At 39.7% G+C, this 17,199-nt stretch overlaps 1 protein-coding gene across 2 annotated transcripts in view; it reads left to right on the top strand.

Annotated features, from left to right (window-relative positions):
* The window catches only part of TEX11 (testis expressed 11), a 348,904-nt gene that overhangs the window by 70,984 nt on the left and 260,721 nt on the right, over positions 1 to 17,199 (top strand). For both annotated transcript variants that reach the window (XM_007992000.3, XM_037988900.2), the window contains one exon: positions 1,911 to 1,991. In XM_007992000.3, coding sequence (XP_007990191.1) covers positions 1,911 to 1,991 — 81 coding nt within the window. The remainder of the gene's footprint in view (positions 1 to 1,910; positions 1,992 to 17,199) is intronic.

Raw genomic sequence — 17,199 nt, forward strand, 5'->3', positions numbered from 1 at the left:
GGGCATGTGATTTTCAGAAAGCTCCACTGGTGAGTCTGATGCTCACAAAAGGTTACTACAGCACTGTATTGTGCTGCCTCTTCTTTAAGACTTCTTTTACTTGAAATCTTTATCTTTGGGGCTTGAAATATTTATTTCTAGTCATAAGAAGACGAATAAATTTTCAAAACTAGCCTGAATTATTAGAGCTTTGATTTCTCTAAGATAAAAATCTGAGTAATGATAGACACTACATGAGTTGTTTGAACATTAAAGTCTCATATTGTTTTATATGTTATAAGAACAGACAGCAGCATCTATCCTCTGATATGGGGTTGTCACTCAGCCTTCCTCTTTTATAGTAAGATTTTCTCCACCTTGAATAATGAACTAATCAGCAAGTATTCATAGAATATAGTGTAGAAAGAAAGGGATATTATTTTCTAATCTCTGTATAGAGATTTGGCTTATTGAGGCACTTGTGTTAGCAATTTATTTTCCCCTTTAATAATATCTAGTATTAAAGCCTTATAAGAGAGTAGCTACGGAGCAAGATGTCAGGCTTACTATTCAGCAGTTAGAAGAGAAAACTAGAGAGAAACTGGCGTCTTACGTGTTGTTTATATTTTCTTCTCTCTACTCAATTCTTTTATTATTCAAAGCACAATAATATTTGACACCACGTAAAGAAGAGAAGAAAATAGCAAGTGTAGTACGTATCCACGGTTTTCTTACAAAAATGCTTTGTCAGCCCTTTTTTTTTTTTTTTTTTGGTGACAGAATCTCGCTCTGTCGCCCAGCCAGGCTGGAGTGCATTGGTGTGATCTCAGATCACTGCAAGCTCCGCCTCCCGAGTAGCTGGTATTGCAGGTGCCCACCACCACACCCAGCTAATTTGTGTGTGAGAGAGTGTATGTGTGTGTGTGTTTTAAGTAGAGACAGGATTTCACCATGTTGGTCAAGCTGGTCTCAAACTGCTGACCTCAGGTGATCCACCCACCTCGGCCTCCCTAAGTGCTGGGATTATAGGCGTGAGCCACCATGCCTGGCCAACTAAGTTCTTAAATGACTGAAACAAGCCTCTTCTGTAAGTGCTAAAGTAATGTGTGATTGATGTTTTCATTCATTTGGGGGTGTTCAGTCATAGAATGGTAGAAATGAAAGGGACCCTACAGATAGTCTAGTACAGTCTCCTCACTTTATGAATGAGGAAACAATCTGTGAGAGCTTAAGGCTCAAAGTTACACATGATAAATGGCAGAGTGGCTCTTTTGGCTTCATGATGAGATTGTACTAAGCTGCTTTTCTTTTTCCTTAAAAAACTTTTTTTTAAAGAGATGGGGTTTTGCTCTGTCATCTGTGGCAGGAGTAGAGTGGTATCTTCTTAGCTTACTGCAGCTTCGAACTCCTGGACTTGAGCAATTTTCCTGCCTCAGCCTCTAAAGTAGCTGGGACTGTAGGTATGTGCCACCATGTCTGGCTAATTGATAAGCTGCTTTTTGTAGTGGATATACACAGCAGTTCAGACTATGAGGTTATTGTGAGCTTATTTTAAGACAAAGACTGCTGTTTAACTTAATTCCTCTAATGTAAAGGTGAATACAAGAGCTATTCAAGTTGCAGAAGCATCTAGTAGACCTGGCATTATGTCATAATATAGTAACATAAGGTAGTACAACCAGTTTTTGCATTTCCAGAAAAAAGTAAATGACTCCCAGTTATTCAGTATCAACTCTGTGTCACCAAAGATTACCACTTATTCTTCTGTATTTTGAGCAAACTTTGTTTAGCTCGAACAACTAGTATTGCTAAAAATATTAGAAAACAAAATAAGACTTTTAAATACTAGTTAAAATGCTAAAATCGACTTAGAGACAAATAACCTTGTAATTTCATTTTAACCAGTTATTGACATTCTTTGTCTTTTTCAGGCAGTTGCTCAAGGGGATTTTCAAAGAGCATCTATGTGTGTACTGCAGTGTAAAGATATGTTGATGAGGCTCCCCCAGATGGTGAGTGAAGTCTGCATTCTCCAAGAGTTTGAAAATATGCTATATCAAGTTCCAGGAAGAATCATTACTACTTCATGCAACCTTTTGGAAATTCTGTTTGAGATCAGTTCCACATAAGTAGCTGATCTTTGAAATATTTTACTTCCTTTGTTCTTTACCAGAAAGGGCATTTGAAAAAGCCATATGGAATTTTTTTTTTCTTTTTTTTGAGATGGAGTCTCACTCTGTCGCCCAGGCTGGAGTTCACTGGTGCGATCCCGGCTCACTGCAACCTCCACCTCCCGGGTTCAAGTGATTCTTGTGCCTCAGCCTCCCAAGTAGCTGGGATTACAGGCCTGTGCCACCACACCTGGCTACTTTTTGTATTTTTAGTACAGATGGGGTTTCACCATGGTGGCCAGGCTGCTCTGGAACTCCTGGCCTCAAGTGATCCGCCCACCTCAGCCTCCCAAAGTGCTGGGATTACAGGCATGAGCTACCACACCTGGCCAATATGGAATATTTCTTAAAATTTTCTTTGCTTTATCTTTTATTGTCAAACCATCTTGATAACATTTGCTCCATATTTCATGCTATACAACAAAAGAAAGAAAAAAAATGAGTTTGTCTGCTGACAAGGTTGATAGCAGTTAATCATGTTACTGCCATAGTATTTTTCTATACTGGGATTTGGAGATGTGAGAGATTTGATAGGATAAAGCCTGCATCCTGGACTGGATCTCATGAAAATTCCTAAATACATAGTTTTTTGCTTTTTCATTTTATCTTTCCATTCTTTCTCTCCTATTTCAGTGCCTATGCCTACTTCAGTCTTTACTATCACAGAGGGATTAATAATGGAGATATAATTTGGTATTAGGGAGAATGTTCCCAGTATTGCATACATCGTACCTATTTGTGAGATTGGTCTTATTTTTTCCCCAAATTGGGTGTCATAATGTAGAACTTAATTCAGTAAACATTTATATGTTGCCTGTTATGTGTCACATCAGACATTCTTCTAGGCTTTAAAAACTTTTAAAACAATTTCATATTTATAGAAAAGTTATAAGAATAGTACAAAGAACTCCTGTATACCCTTTGCCTGGAAACGTCATTCAAATTTTCCAATAATGTTCTATATAGAAAATGGTTTCAATCTAGAATTATACATAGTCTTCAGGCTCCTTCAATCTGGAAATCTGGAACACCTCCTCATTCTTGCCTTGCTATTCATGATCTTGGCAGTTTTGAAGATTACAGATCAGTTATTTTGTAGCATGTGATTTAATATGGGTTTAGCCCAAGTTTCCTCATGATTAGAACAGGTTATGAATTTGAGGCCAGAAAATCACGGAAGAGATTCTATGTTCTACTCATGGCTTCCTATTGGGTGGTATACAGGATTGACTTATACTATTATTGGTGGTGCTACCTTTAATCTCTTGATTAAGATCGTGTCTTCCAGGTTTTTTTGCTGTAAATCTGTATCATTTTGTGAGTGATACACTGAAACTATGGAAAATCTAATTTCTCATTCTACTTTCACCAACTTTATTCTTTTTTCCTCCAATTTTCTAACTTTATTGGGGGTATAATTGACAAAATTTGTATATATTTATGATATATAACATGATATTTTGATATATTATACATCATGAAAAGATTACCACAATCAAGCCAATTTATATATTCATCAACTCACACAGTTTTTTTTGTGGAGAAATATTTAAGATCTACTTTCTTAGCAATTTTCAAGTATACAATACATTATTATAATATTAACTGTAGTCACTGTGCTATACAGTACAGCCCCAGAACTTATTCATACAGCCTAAATGAAACTTTGTACCCTCTCTCCTTTTATTTGACAAGATAGAGTTTTGCTCTGTTGCCAGACTAGAGTGCAGTGGCATGATCCTGGCTCACTGCAGCCTCAACCTCCTGGGCTAAAGTGATCCTCCCACCTCAGCCTCCTGAGTAGCTGGGACTACAGGTGCGTGCCACCAAGGCTGGCTAGTTGTTTTTTTTGTAGAGATGGGGGTCTCACTATGTTGCACAGGCTGATCTTGAACTCCTGGGCTCAGGCAGTCCTCTTGCCCCAGCCTCCCAAAGTACCGGGATTGTAGACGGGAGCCACTGTGCTTGGACACTTTGTTCCCTTTGACCAATGTCTCCTCATCCATTCCCCAAACCCATGGCAACCACCTTTATACTCTCTACTTCTATGAACTCAGCTTTTTCAGAATCCACATGTAAGTGAGATCGTGCAGTCAGTATTTGTCTTTCTGTGGCTGGCTTATTTCACTTAGCTTAATGTCCTCCAGGTTCATCTGTGTTACCACAAATGGCAGGATTTCCTTCTTTTTTATGGCTGAATAGTATTCTATTGTATACAAATAGCACATTTTCTTTACCCATTCATCCCTTGCTGGACTCAGGTTGATTCCATAGCTTGGCTATTGTAAATAATGCTGCAGTGAACAAGGGATTGCAGATATCTCTTAAAGATACTTATTTTATTTCCTTTGGGTATATATCCAGAAGTGGGATTGCTGGATCATATGGTAGTTACATTTTTAATTTTTCAAGCAACCTCTATACTGTTTTCTATAGTGGGTGTACTAATTTACATTCCCACCAGCAGTGTACAAAGGTTTCCTTTTCTCCATGCCCTTGCCAACACTTACCTTTCGTCTTTTTGATAATAGACGTTCTAACAGATGTGAGATGATATCTCATGGTGATTTTAATTTGCATTTCCCTGATGGTTAGTGATGTTGAGCATTTTTTCATATACCTGTTGCTGATTTGTATGTCTTCCTTAGAGAAATATCTATTCAGGTCTTTTGCCCATTTTTTCATTGGGTTGTTTACTTCCTATTGAAGTGTTTGAGTTCTTCGTATATTTTGGAGATTAACTCTTTATCAGATGTATGATTTGTGGATATTTTCTCCTATTCTGTAGGTTGTCTCTTCACTCTTTTGATTGTTTCCTTTGTTGCGCAGAAGCATTTTAGTTTGATGCAATCCCATTTGCCTATTTTTGCTTTTGTCACCTGTGGGAGTCATATCCAAAAAAAACCTCATTGACCAGAGGTCTATCTCTCTCTTTCCCTCTAATAATTGCTTTATATATTTGAGTGCTCCAGTGTTGGGTGCATGTGTATGTAAAACTGTTATTTTCTCTTGCTGAATTTTCCAATTTATCCTTATATAGTGACCTTTTTTTCTCTCTCCTTAATTTTTTTGTCTTGAAATCCATTTTGTCTGATATAAGTATAGATACTCCTGCTCTTTTGTGGTTTCCGTTGTCATGGAATATCTTTTTCGATCCCTTTATTTTCAATCTATGCGTATCTTCATAGGGGAAGTGTGTTTCTTGTAGGCAAGAGATCACTGGGTCTTGTTTTTTTTTTTTTTTTTTTAATCCATTCAACCACTTTTGATTGGAGAGTTTAGTCTATTTACATTCAGTGTTATTACTGATAAGTAAGGACTTACTCCTGCACTTTGTTTTTTTTCTGATTGTTTTTGGTTTTCTATTTTTTATTCTATTCCATTTCTTTCTTTCCTGTCTTCCTTTTAGTGAAGGTGATTTTCACTGGTGGTATGATTTAATTTCTTGCTTTTTGTTTTTTGTGTATTCGTTGTTTTTCAGTTTCAGGTTACCATGAGGCTTGCAAATGCTATCTTATAACTCATTATTTTAAATTGATGACAGTGTAACACTGATTGCATTAACAAAGAGACACACACACACATACACAAACTAATAAAAACTCTACACTTTAACTTTGTTCCCCTAATTTTTAACTTTTTTTTGTTTTTCTTCCTTTTTTTTTTTTTTTTTTTTGAGATGGAATCTCCCTCTGTTGCCCAGGCTGGAGTGCAGTGGCGCGATCTCGGCTCACCACAAGCTCTACCTCCCGGGTGTATGCCATTCTCCTGCCTCAGCCTCCCGAGTAACTGGGACTACAGGCGCCCGCCAAGACGCCTGGCTAATTTTTTGTTTTTTAATAGAGACGGACGGGGTTTTACCGTGTTAGCCAGGATGGTCTCGATCTCCTGACCTTGTGATCCACCCGCCTCGGCCTCCCAAAATGCTGGGATTACAGGCATGAGCCACCGCGCCCAGCCTTTTTTTTTGTTTTTGTTTTTCTTTATGTCTTATGGTACTGTCTATGCTTTGGAAAGTTGTAGTTATTTCTGTTTGGTTCATCATTCATTCTTTCTACTTAAGTCAAGAGAAGTTTACACCCCACAGTTTCAGTGTGATACCATTCTGTCTTTTTCTGTGTGCTTACTATTTTTTTTTTTTTTTTTTGAGACAGAATGTTGCTCTGTCACCCAGGCTCTGGAGTGCAGTGGCGTGATCTCGGCTCACTGCAACATCTGCCTCCCGGGTTTAAGCAATTCTCCTGCCTCAGCCTCCCAAGTAGCTGGGACTACAGGCGCACGCCACCAGACCTGGCTAATTTTTGCATTTTTAGTAGGGGTGGGGTTTCACTATATTGGTCAGGCTGGTCTTGAACTCCTGACCTCAGGCAATCCACCTGCCTTGACCTCCCAAAGTACTGGGATTACAGGCATGAGCCACTGTGTCCAGCTGTGTGCTTACTATTACCGGTGAGTTTTGTACCTTCAGGTGACTTCTTCTTGCTCATTAACATCCTTTTCTTTCAGATTGAACAATTCCCTTTAGCATTTCTTGCAGGACAGGTCTGGTGTTGATGAAATCCCTCAGCTTTTGTTTGTCTGGGAAAGTCTTTATTTCTCCCTCATGTTTGAAAGATACTTTCTGCTGGATATACTATCCTAGGGTAAACATTTTTTTTTCTCCTTCAGCACTTTAAATATGTCATGCCTCTCTTTCCTGGCCTGTAAAGTTTCTGCTGATAAGTTGGCTGCCAGATGTATTGAAGTCCCATTGTATGTGATTTTTTTTCTTTTCTTTTACTGTTTTTGGAATTCTTTCTTTATCCTTGACCTTTGGGAGTTTGATTATTAAATGCTTTGAGGTGTTCTTCTTTGGGTTAAATCTGCTTGGTGTTCTATAACCTTCTTATACTTGAATGTTGATATCTTTCTCCAGGTTTGGGGTATTCTTTGATATTATCTCTTTGAATAAACTTCTTACCTATAGCTCTTTCCCTACCTCCTCTTTAAGGCCAGTGGATCTTAGATTTACCGTTTTGAGGCTATTTTCTAGATCATGTAAGTATGCTTCATGCTTTTTTATTCTTTTTTCTTTTGTCTCCTCTGATTGTATATTTTCAAATAGCCTGTCTTGAAGCTCACTAGTTTTCTTCTGCTTGATCAATTCTGCTGCTAAGAGACTGATGCATTCTTAAGCATGTCAATTGCATTTTCAACTCCAGCATTTCTGCTTGATTCTTTTAAATTATTTCAGTCTCTTTGTTAAATTTATCTGATAGAATTCCGAATTCTTTCTTTGTGTTATCTCGAATTTCTTTGAGTTTCCTCAAAATAGCTATTTTGAATTTTCTATCCAAAAAGTCACATATCTCTGTTTCTCCAGAATTGGTCCCTGGTGCCATATTTAATTCATTTGGTAAAGTCATGTTTTCCTGGATGGTATTGATGCTTATAGATATTCTTCAGTGTCTGGGCATTGAAGAGTTAGGTATTTATTGTAGTCTTCTCGATGTAGGCTTGCTCATGCCAGTCCTTCTTGGGAAGGCCTTCCAGTTATTCAGAGACTTGGACCCCAAGTCTAATAATGCTGTGTTTCTTGTAGACCCATAAAGGGTACTTGATGACTTTGGATAACATCTGAAAGAATTCTCTGGATTACCAGGCAGAAGCTCTTGTTCTTTACCCTTACTTTCTCTGAAACATATGGAGTCACTGTCTCTGTGTTGAGCTGGGGGTGTGGTGATGCAAGCACCCTGGAGGTGTGGTGATGCAAGCACTGGGCCTGTGCTGTGTCAGACTTGAAGCCAGCACAGCACTGGACCTTGCCCAAGGAAGGCCCTTCCCTTTAGGATGGTGAGTTCCCCCACAACCCGAGTGTGTCCAAAGATGCTCTCTGGGAGCTAGCAATTGGAGTCAGGAACTTTAACAATTTACCTGATGTTTTATTCTACTGCAGTTAAGCTGGCACTCAAATCACAATACAAAGCCCTTCCCACTCTTCCCTCCCTTTCCACAGGCAGAGGAGCCTCTCCCTGTGGCTGCCACCATCAGTGGTCCATGGGGTGTTCTGCTAGGCTACCACTGATGTTCATATAAAGCCCAAGGTCTCTTCCATCAGCTTGTGAATGCTGCCAGGCCTGGGACTCACCCTTCAGGGCAGTGGGCTCTCCTGTGGCCCAGGATGAGAAATGCTGTCCAGGAGGCTACACCTGGATTTGGGGAACCCAAGAGCCAAGCTGGTACCTAGAGTGCAGTACAAAGTCCTCTTTACTTTTCCTCTGCTTTTCTCAAACAAAAGGAGTCTTTCACTGGTGCCACCACAGCTGGGAATGTGCTGGGTGTCCCCTGAAGCCAGCACTTCTCAGAGCCCAAGGCCCATGGTGTACTCCCTGGGTCATTAACGGTTATTCCAGGGTTATACCAAGGGTTCTTTAGTCAGCAGGTGATGAATCCTGCCAGAACTGGATCCTTTCCTTCAAGGCAGTGGGTTCCCTTTTGGCCCAGGATGTGTCTAGAAATGTGGTTTGAGAGCTAGGTCCTGGAATGGGGGCCTCACTACTCTGCCCAGTGCCCTGTCCTACTGTGGCTGAGCTGGTATCCAAGATGCTAGACAGAGTCCTCTTTACTCTTCCCTCTCCTCTCCTTAGGCAGAAGGAAGGAGTCACTTTCATTGCTACGAGCTTTACTGCCTGGGGTTGGGGAAGGGATGGTGCAAGCCCTCCCTTTGCTGTGCCAGCTGGTGTCTCCCTAGGTCACGTGGCAAATTCACTGGCTCTAAGCCCAGCCTTCCACTAGGAGTTGCCTTGGAATTGCAGTACTTGTGCCCTAGACTGCCATTCAAGTTTATGTAGGACCCCAGAGCACTTCAGCCCACAGTGGCGAGGCTTGCCAAAAAACTCAAGTTCCCACCACTGGGATGAGGGTAATTCTCCTGTGGCTAAGGCTGGTCCAAATGCTCCCTCTGTGCATAGGCGCTGGCTGAACCCAGCATGACTTTTTTCTCCACTGTGACTGTGCAGCACTGAGTTCAATGTAAAGTTTCCCAGCCGCTGTGCTCTTCCTCTGCAAAGTGCACAGATTCTCTCTCTGCACTGCATAGCTGCTGTTAGGGGATGGGGGAGGGGTGGCCTTGGCGATTCAAGACTGTTTCTCCTGCCCCCTTCAATGTGTTTTTCTACAATATGTAGTTAAAACCAGGTACTGTGAGTGTTCACCTGATTTTGGTTCTTGTGATGGTGCTTTTCTGTGTGCAGACAGTTGTTAAAATTTGGTGTTCCAGTGGAGGGGACAAACAATGCAGGCTTTTATTCCATGATCTTGCCCCGCCCTTATTTTAACATTTTTTTTTTGACACGGAGTTTTGCTCTTGTTGCCCAGGCTGGAGTGCAATGTCACAGTCTTGGCTCACTGCAACCTTCACCTCCCGGGTTCAAACGATCCTCCTGCCTCAGCCTCCCAAGTAACTGGGATTACAGGCATGAGCCACCATGCCCGCCTAATTTTTGTATTTTTAGTAGAGACTGGGGGTGGTTTCATTATGTTGGCCAAGCTGCTCTCGAACTCCTGACCTCAGGTGAACCACCCACCTCGGCCTCCCAAAGCACTGGAATTACAGGCATGAGCCTCTGCGCCCGACCAGCATCTCTTATAAGGTGATTATTTATTTATTTATTTATTTTATTTGAGACTGAGTCTCGCTCTTTCACACCCAGGCTGGAGTGCAGTGGCACGATCTCAGCTTACTGCAACCCGTTTCCGGGGTTCAAGCGCTTTTCCTGCCTCAGCCTCCCAAGTAGCTGGGATTACAAGTGTACACCACCACGCCCAGCTAATTATTGTATTTTTAGTAGAGACAGGGTTTCGCCATGTTGGCCAGGCTGGTCTCAGAATTGACCTCAAGTGATCTGCCCGCCTCCGCCTCCCAAAGTGCTGGAATTACAAGCGTGAGCCAACGCACCCTACCCCTATACATTTTCTGTATTACATTTTTGGCTTCTGGGTCTTGTCTAAATTCTGGGGGAATGTTGATATTTTTATTATAGCAGGTAATCAATCTCGTAGATTCAGGTAAATTTTAAACTCATTTTTTTGTAGGTTATGGTTCCAGTGTTGTTTCAATTTTGCAATGCGCTTCAGGTTTGTTTTGCATACGCAACACTCATTGGTCAGTCCTGGTACTTGGCAGAGGTTTATCTGTTAGCTCAGTTATCAAAGTTTTTGTTATGTAAATTAGGTTGAGATTCCTGGTTGTTGAGGTTGTAGGATGAGCCTTGAACTTAATCAACTTTATTTTGTTGCTTTTCTGAGCTCCTCTCTCTCTCTCTATGATCTTCTTGGTAATTTCTGGTTCTCTGAGCTATCCTTTTCAGTCCTCTAACCAGTAACTATCCATAATCTGCAGTTGCACTGTGACTGGGGCCAAGCAATAGGAAGACACAGGCAGAGGAAAAAAGCAGTGGGAGTTTGCCCCATCCTGTGGGAACTACTACTGCACTGAATGGAGAGTAAGGTTTTCCTCTCTCAAAGTTTTGAGTATTATGGTTTCCCCTAGCTACCACTGCTGTTGCCACCATGGGATTGCCTAGGGCCTGAGCACAAGAGAATGGAAGAAAGATGAAACAAAAACCAAAACTGAATATTTGCACTTTCTCTGAGCAACTCAAGCCAGAAGTAGAGAAGCACCCTCAGTCTGTACCACAGCATTCGCTTCTGAGTTTCTGGCTGCATTAAGTTTAGGCTAGGGCGTATTACAGGAAAAGAATGGTAAACTTACCACCAGTTTGGTGTTAATTTGAATTCTGGTGTTCTTCCTTTAAGGCTGTGGTATGGTTTCAATGTTTGATGCCACCCACCCCCGCCAACCAAATCTCATGTTGAAATTTCATCCCTAATGTTGGAGGTGGGGCTTAGTGGGAGGTGTTTGTATCATGAAGGCAGATCTCTCGTGAATGGCTTGGTGCAGTCCCCATGGTAATGAGTGAGTTCCCTCTATTAGTTCCTGCTAGAGCTGGTTATTTAAAAGACCCTGCCATCTCCCTCTGCTCTCTCTCTTGCTTCCACTCTCTAGCCATGTGATTTTTGTGCAGACCAGCTTCTCTTTGCCTTCCACCATGAGTGGAAGCAGCCTGAAGCCCTCATCAGAAGCAGATACCGGCACCACCTTGTACAACCTGCAAAAACGTTAATCAAATGAACCTCATTTTAAAATAAATTACCAAAGGAGTGACAGAAAATGTGAAAAAAATTACTCTTCCTCAGGTGTTCCTTTATAGTGACACAAACCGACTAAGGCCGATGTGTGTGTGTGTGTGTGTGTGTGTGTTTCCTTTTTCCTCTTTCCTTTTTTGAGACAGGGTCTCACTCTGTCACCCAGGCTGGAGTGCAGTGATGTGATCTCACTCACTCTGCCACCCAGGCTGAGTCACCCAGGCTGGAGTGCAGTGGCATGATCTTGGCTCACTGCAACTACTGCCACCCAGGTTCAAGTGATTCTCCTGCCTCAGCTTCCCGAGTAGCTGGCATTACAGGCATGCCCCACCATGCCCGACTAATTTTTGTATTTTAAGCTCACTGCAGCCTCGATTTCCCGGGCTCAAGCAGTCTTCCCACCTCAGCCCTCTGGGACTACAGGCACGTGTGTGCTTTCTTGATCAAGCCATGAAATTAGCTAATTATCTCAGGAGTCCTTATTTATTTTAGTAGAAAATCTTATTTAGAAGCCAAGATCTGGGCATTACGCATCCTCATTGCTTTTGGGATGTCACTGCTCTCTCAGACCCTCACAGTGGAAAGAGCATATGTGTGTGTGTGTGTGTGTGTGTGTGTGTGTAATATACACTTATATACTTCCATTATATTTATCTATATTATTTATTATCTATCTATCTATCTATCTATCTATCTTCTATCATCTCTAATATACTGAAAACCATGATACCGTCTGTTTCAATCCAACAACAAAATATTCATCCTAATTTTGTCCCTTTTCATATTTCTAATTCTCTTCTCCAGTAACAAAAAACTTGGCTTCAATTATCCTTAATGTATTTATGTATTTAATCAGTACCCCTGTATGTTACCAATCTTCCATGTTCTCTGCCACTCTGTTCACTGTGAGGACGCCCTCTTCTCCATGCTCATGCTCTGACTATTCATTTTGGGTTTCTCTCCCTGGGTGCTTACCCTCTTCCTTCTACTCTGACTCCCTTTACCTTACCATTATTTCATGTCTATATTCTCTCACCCTGTTTGGGCTCTGAATCTACATACTCATCTCCTGGGTGGAAGAATAATACTTTGTTTGTTTGTCTGTTTGTTTGAGACAGAGTCTCACTCAGTCTGTCACCCAGGCTGGTGTGCAGTGGCATGATCTCGGCTCACTGCAACTACCACCTCCCAGGTTCAAGCGATTCTCCTGCCTCAGCCTCCCGAGTAGCTGGGATTACAGACATGCACCACGTGCCTGGCTAATTTTTGTATTTTCAATAGGGCTGGGGGTTTTACCATGTTGGCCAAGCTGGTCTCAAATTCCTGACCTCAAGTGATCTGCCCGCCTCAGCCTCCCAAAATGCTGGGATTACAGGCATGAGAATACTTTCTTATACTAGACTGATCGCATAGAATCTTATCGGGGAGACCACTCAGTCCTCAGAATCTCTGTCTCCCTGGAAAATTATAGAACTATAAAAATAAATTTTTAAAATACCTGTTATTCAAGTGGCCACTGCTATAGGAAGAGAAAGTACATAAAGAATGGATGCCAGCCATGGAGTAATGGGTGATGACATCAGTATGCCTCTAATCCTATTGGAGACTATTATTCTAAGCGAAGTAACTCAGGAATGGAAACCCAAACATCGTATGTTCTCACTCATAAGTGGGAGCTAAGCTATGAGGATGCAAAGGCATAAGAATGACATAGTGGACTTTGGGGACTCAGGGGGAAAGGGTGGGAAGGGGATGTGGGATAGAAGACTACAAATTGGGTACAGTTTATGCTGCTCGGGTGATGGGTGCACCAAAATCTCACGGATCACCATCAAAGAACTTACTCGTGTAACCAAACACTGCCTGTTCTCCAATAACCTATGGAAATAAAAAGTTAAAAAAAAATGAAATTTTAAAAAGATGTCTTTAATCCTTTTAAGATGATTTTGTGAAGTCCTTAAAAATCAAAACCAAAAAAACATACTCTTAAGCAAGTCAAACTTAATTAACTTCTATTTTAAAGTAAATATATGCCACACAGCACTTGTAGAAGTTTGACAGAGATGTGAAATCAAGCAATGAAATGGATAGCAATGCAGTAGTCTCCCCTTATCTGTGGGGGACATGTTCCAAGATGTACAGTAGATACCTGAAACTGCGCATAGTACCAAATCCTATATATACTATGTTTTTTCCTATATATACACACCTATGAAAAATTTTAATTTATAAATTAGACACTGTAAGAAATGAATAATACTACTAATAAAGTAGAATAATTATAACAATATCCTATAATAAAAGTTATGTGAATGTGATCTCTCTCTCTTTTAAAATACCTTATTTTATTATACTTACCCTTCTTTCCTTGGGTAACTGAAGCCATGGCAGGAGGGAAAACCATGGATGGGGTGAACTACTGTAATGATTTAGTGTTCAGCTTCTATAAGTTTATAGTAATAAATTTATTAACTGGAATAACTGGGATACAGTAATGTTTTATTTAATGGAACTTCCTGATTTAGTGAGAGTTAGAAAATTCTTTTATTTTGAACATTTATTTAAAAAGATGTTTGCATATACTTACTTTTATAAGTGGAACATAGGATTTCTTTCTTTAATATTTGAGACTCATGTAATTAATTACTCAAGATAATGTTCATGATCTGTGTACAGCCTTGTAGGAGGAGCTACTCATTAGTATGTCTAGTTGTGAGACATTTCACTGCTTTGAAAATCAGTATTCTCATCTGTAAAGTGAGAGTGTATGACAACATGGTCTCAAAGATCACTTCAGTATAAAAATTCCTAGTCCTCAATTTAGGGAATCCCTGAGCCATAGCGCAGAGGGTATGTATGCCTATGTGTGTATTTTTTATAATAAAAATCTCTGGTAGCAGCTTGTTTACTTAATTCTTTACCTCCTTCTCCTGTTAATCAGAATTTTATTTTGAGTAGTTTGTAGGCTTTGGCTTGCTTTTTTATCTTTTATTTCTATCTTTAGTTTCTTCTAGAATTTATCTTCTGTATAGAGTTTTACTTCATTATGAAACTTTTATTTATGCAAAGTAAATGGCCAATTGATGTCTGAAACTCTTTGAAGTAATTCATTCAGGATTCAGCTAGATTTCATTGCTGCTCTATGGGGCACAAAGCTTCTAAATGAGGTCTAGGCTGCTTACTCTTTATTACAATTCTTTTATTCTCTTTTGCCTATTTAAATTTACCATTTTATAGCCAAATATTTGAAAGATAATGTGTAAATATTCTGTACATTTCTCTCTGTAGTAACATTCCATCTCTTGGCACATAAATGAATTACTGCTCTTGACGTAAAACTCAGTTTTCTGCCTGTTATGGGCTAGTAGGCATATAATTGCTTTCTGTAGACCTTTCTGCCCACTGCTTTACGTATCTGGGAGCACCTAATCATTTAAGTTTATTTAGTTTCATTCCAAACTCAAAATCATTTGAGCCTTAAAAATGACTCATTGGAATAGTTGTAACGACACGTTCCGTAAATTTTAAGTGAGTCGTATACTTTTAAACTAAATATCCACAGTATATGGAAAGTTTGGCCAGGTTTGTTCATGTTTTTGAGGCTCTTTATGTAGCCTTTAGAACATTTATGATTCATTCTAACAAATATCAATGTTAATTTTTAGCTCAGGTTGTCACTGTTATTTTTTAAAGTATAGGGTTTACTTTTTTAAAAAAATATACTTTAAGTTCTGGGATACATGTGCAGAATGTGCAGGTTTGTTACATAGGTATACGCGTGCCGTGGTCGGTTTGCTGCACCCATCAACCTGTCATCTACATTAGGTAGTTCTCCTAATGCTATCCCTCCCCTAGCTCCCCACCCCCCGACAGGCCCCAGTGTGTGATTTTCCCCTCCCTGTGTCCATGTGTTCTCATTGTTCAGCTCCCACTTATGAGTGAGAACATGTGGTGTTTGGTTTTCTGTTCCTGTGTTACTTTGCTGAGAATGATGGTTTCCAACTTCATCCATGTCCCTGCAGAGGACATGAACTCATCGTTTTTCATGGCTGCATAGTATTCCATGGAGTATATGTGCCACATTTTCTTTATCCAGTCTATCATTGATGGGCATTTGGGTTGGTTCCAAGTCTTTGCTGTTGTGAACAGTGTTGAAATAAACATATGTGTGCATGTGTCTTTATGGAGAATGATTTATAATCTTTTGGCTGTATACCCAGTAATGGGATTGTTGGGTCAAATGGTATTTCTGGTTCTAGATCTTTGAGGAATCACCACACTGTCTTCCACAATGGTTGAACTAATTTACAGTCCCACCAACAATGTAAAAGCATTCCTATTTCTCCACATCCTCTCCAGCATCTGTTGTTTCCTGACCTTTTAATGATCGCCATTTTAACTGGTGTGAGATGGTATCTCATTGTGGTTTTGATTTACATTTCTCTAATGACCACTGATGACGAGCTTTTTTTCACGTTTGTTGGTCACATAAATGTCTTCTTTTGAGAAGTGTCTGTTCATATTACTTTTTAATGCCTACTTGTTACATGTAATTTTTTTTCAGCGTGTATCTATACATAGTTTAAAGAGCAAAATAACTTTACAGGTCTTGTTACAAAATCACCAGTACCTATGAAAAATTAGCCAGGCTTGGTGGCGGGTGCCTGTAATTTTGGCTATTCCGGTGGCTGAGGCACGAGAATGGGTTGAACCTGGGAGGCAGAGGTTGCAGTGAGCCGAGAACACACCACTGCACTCCAGCCTGGGCGACAGAGCGAGACTCTATCTCAAAAAACAAAACAAAACTAACCCTGAAAAACCAAGATCACCAGTACCCATCCCGACTTTCGGGCTTATTTTTATCTCACATAACAGCTACTTTTAGTTATTTTAGTTGGCTCTTTTTGTATTTACCTCCATGTATCTTCATAGTGTTCTTATACTGTGTGTTGCTTGATTTTTTTTTTTTTTTACTTTTAGATATTATATATTGACTCCCCACTTTAGAAGGTGAATTTAGTTCCTTTTCTTTTTCCCTCTACCTCCAACACATATGCTCACTTCCTGTCACTCCATCAACTCTATACAGTTTACCATAACTTTGATTAGATTAATATTTAGTGTTTACATTCCAGCGTTTATGTGAATACCATCATAGTTGAATCATATAAAGTATCATGATTACTTTTCTTTTCTTGCACAAAAGTTTGTTTTTCCCTGGAGTTAATTGTATTAGTTTTCTTGATTACTTAGTATTTCATTCATGTACTTGGTATTATTTCTTCCCTAATTATGTAAACTTCTTTTCAATATGTTAGAATGTATTAGTTATTTTATCAGTTTCACTTGCTTAAAGAAATAACTGTCATAGTTTCTAATCTCTCATCTGTACAGATTGTTATGAAAGCATCCTGTTCAGTTATTGTTTTGAGATTTTCCTCCTCCATTGACTTGGGAATTCCTTTCAACTCCCTCATAGATTGTAACCCTGTTTCTTGAATTCTATGTCTTTCTTTTTCTGATTTTACTCCCTAAATTTTGGGGGGCATATCCTCCAGTAGCTTCTTGAGAAAGGTTTCATGGGATGAAAACAGTTTGAAGAGTTTGCATGTTAAACATATTTTTATTGTACCATCATAATTTATGCTTTCACTGGATATAAAATTTGGACTTGGAAATAATTTTTGCTGAGTATTTTGAAAACATCAGTTAGATTCTCATCTAGCTTCTGATGTGACTATTGAGAAATGTGTTGCAAGTTTATTTTATTTTACTTCTTTTAAATATAAAATTTTTACATTTTTGGGTATATGATAGATGTATATATTTATGGGGTACATTAAGATGTTTTGATATAAGCATG

This window comes from Chlorocebus sabaeus, chromosome X (assembly GCF_047675955.1).
Source record: "Chlorocebus sabaeus isolate Y175 chromosome X, mChlSab1.0.hap1, whole genome shotgun sequence".
In the NCBI taxonomy this organism is placed as follows: domain Eukaryota; kingdom Metazoa; phylum Chordata; class Mammalia; order Primates; family Cercopithecidae; genus Chlorocebus; species Chlorocebus sabaeus.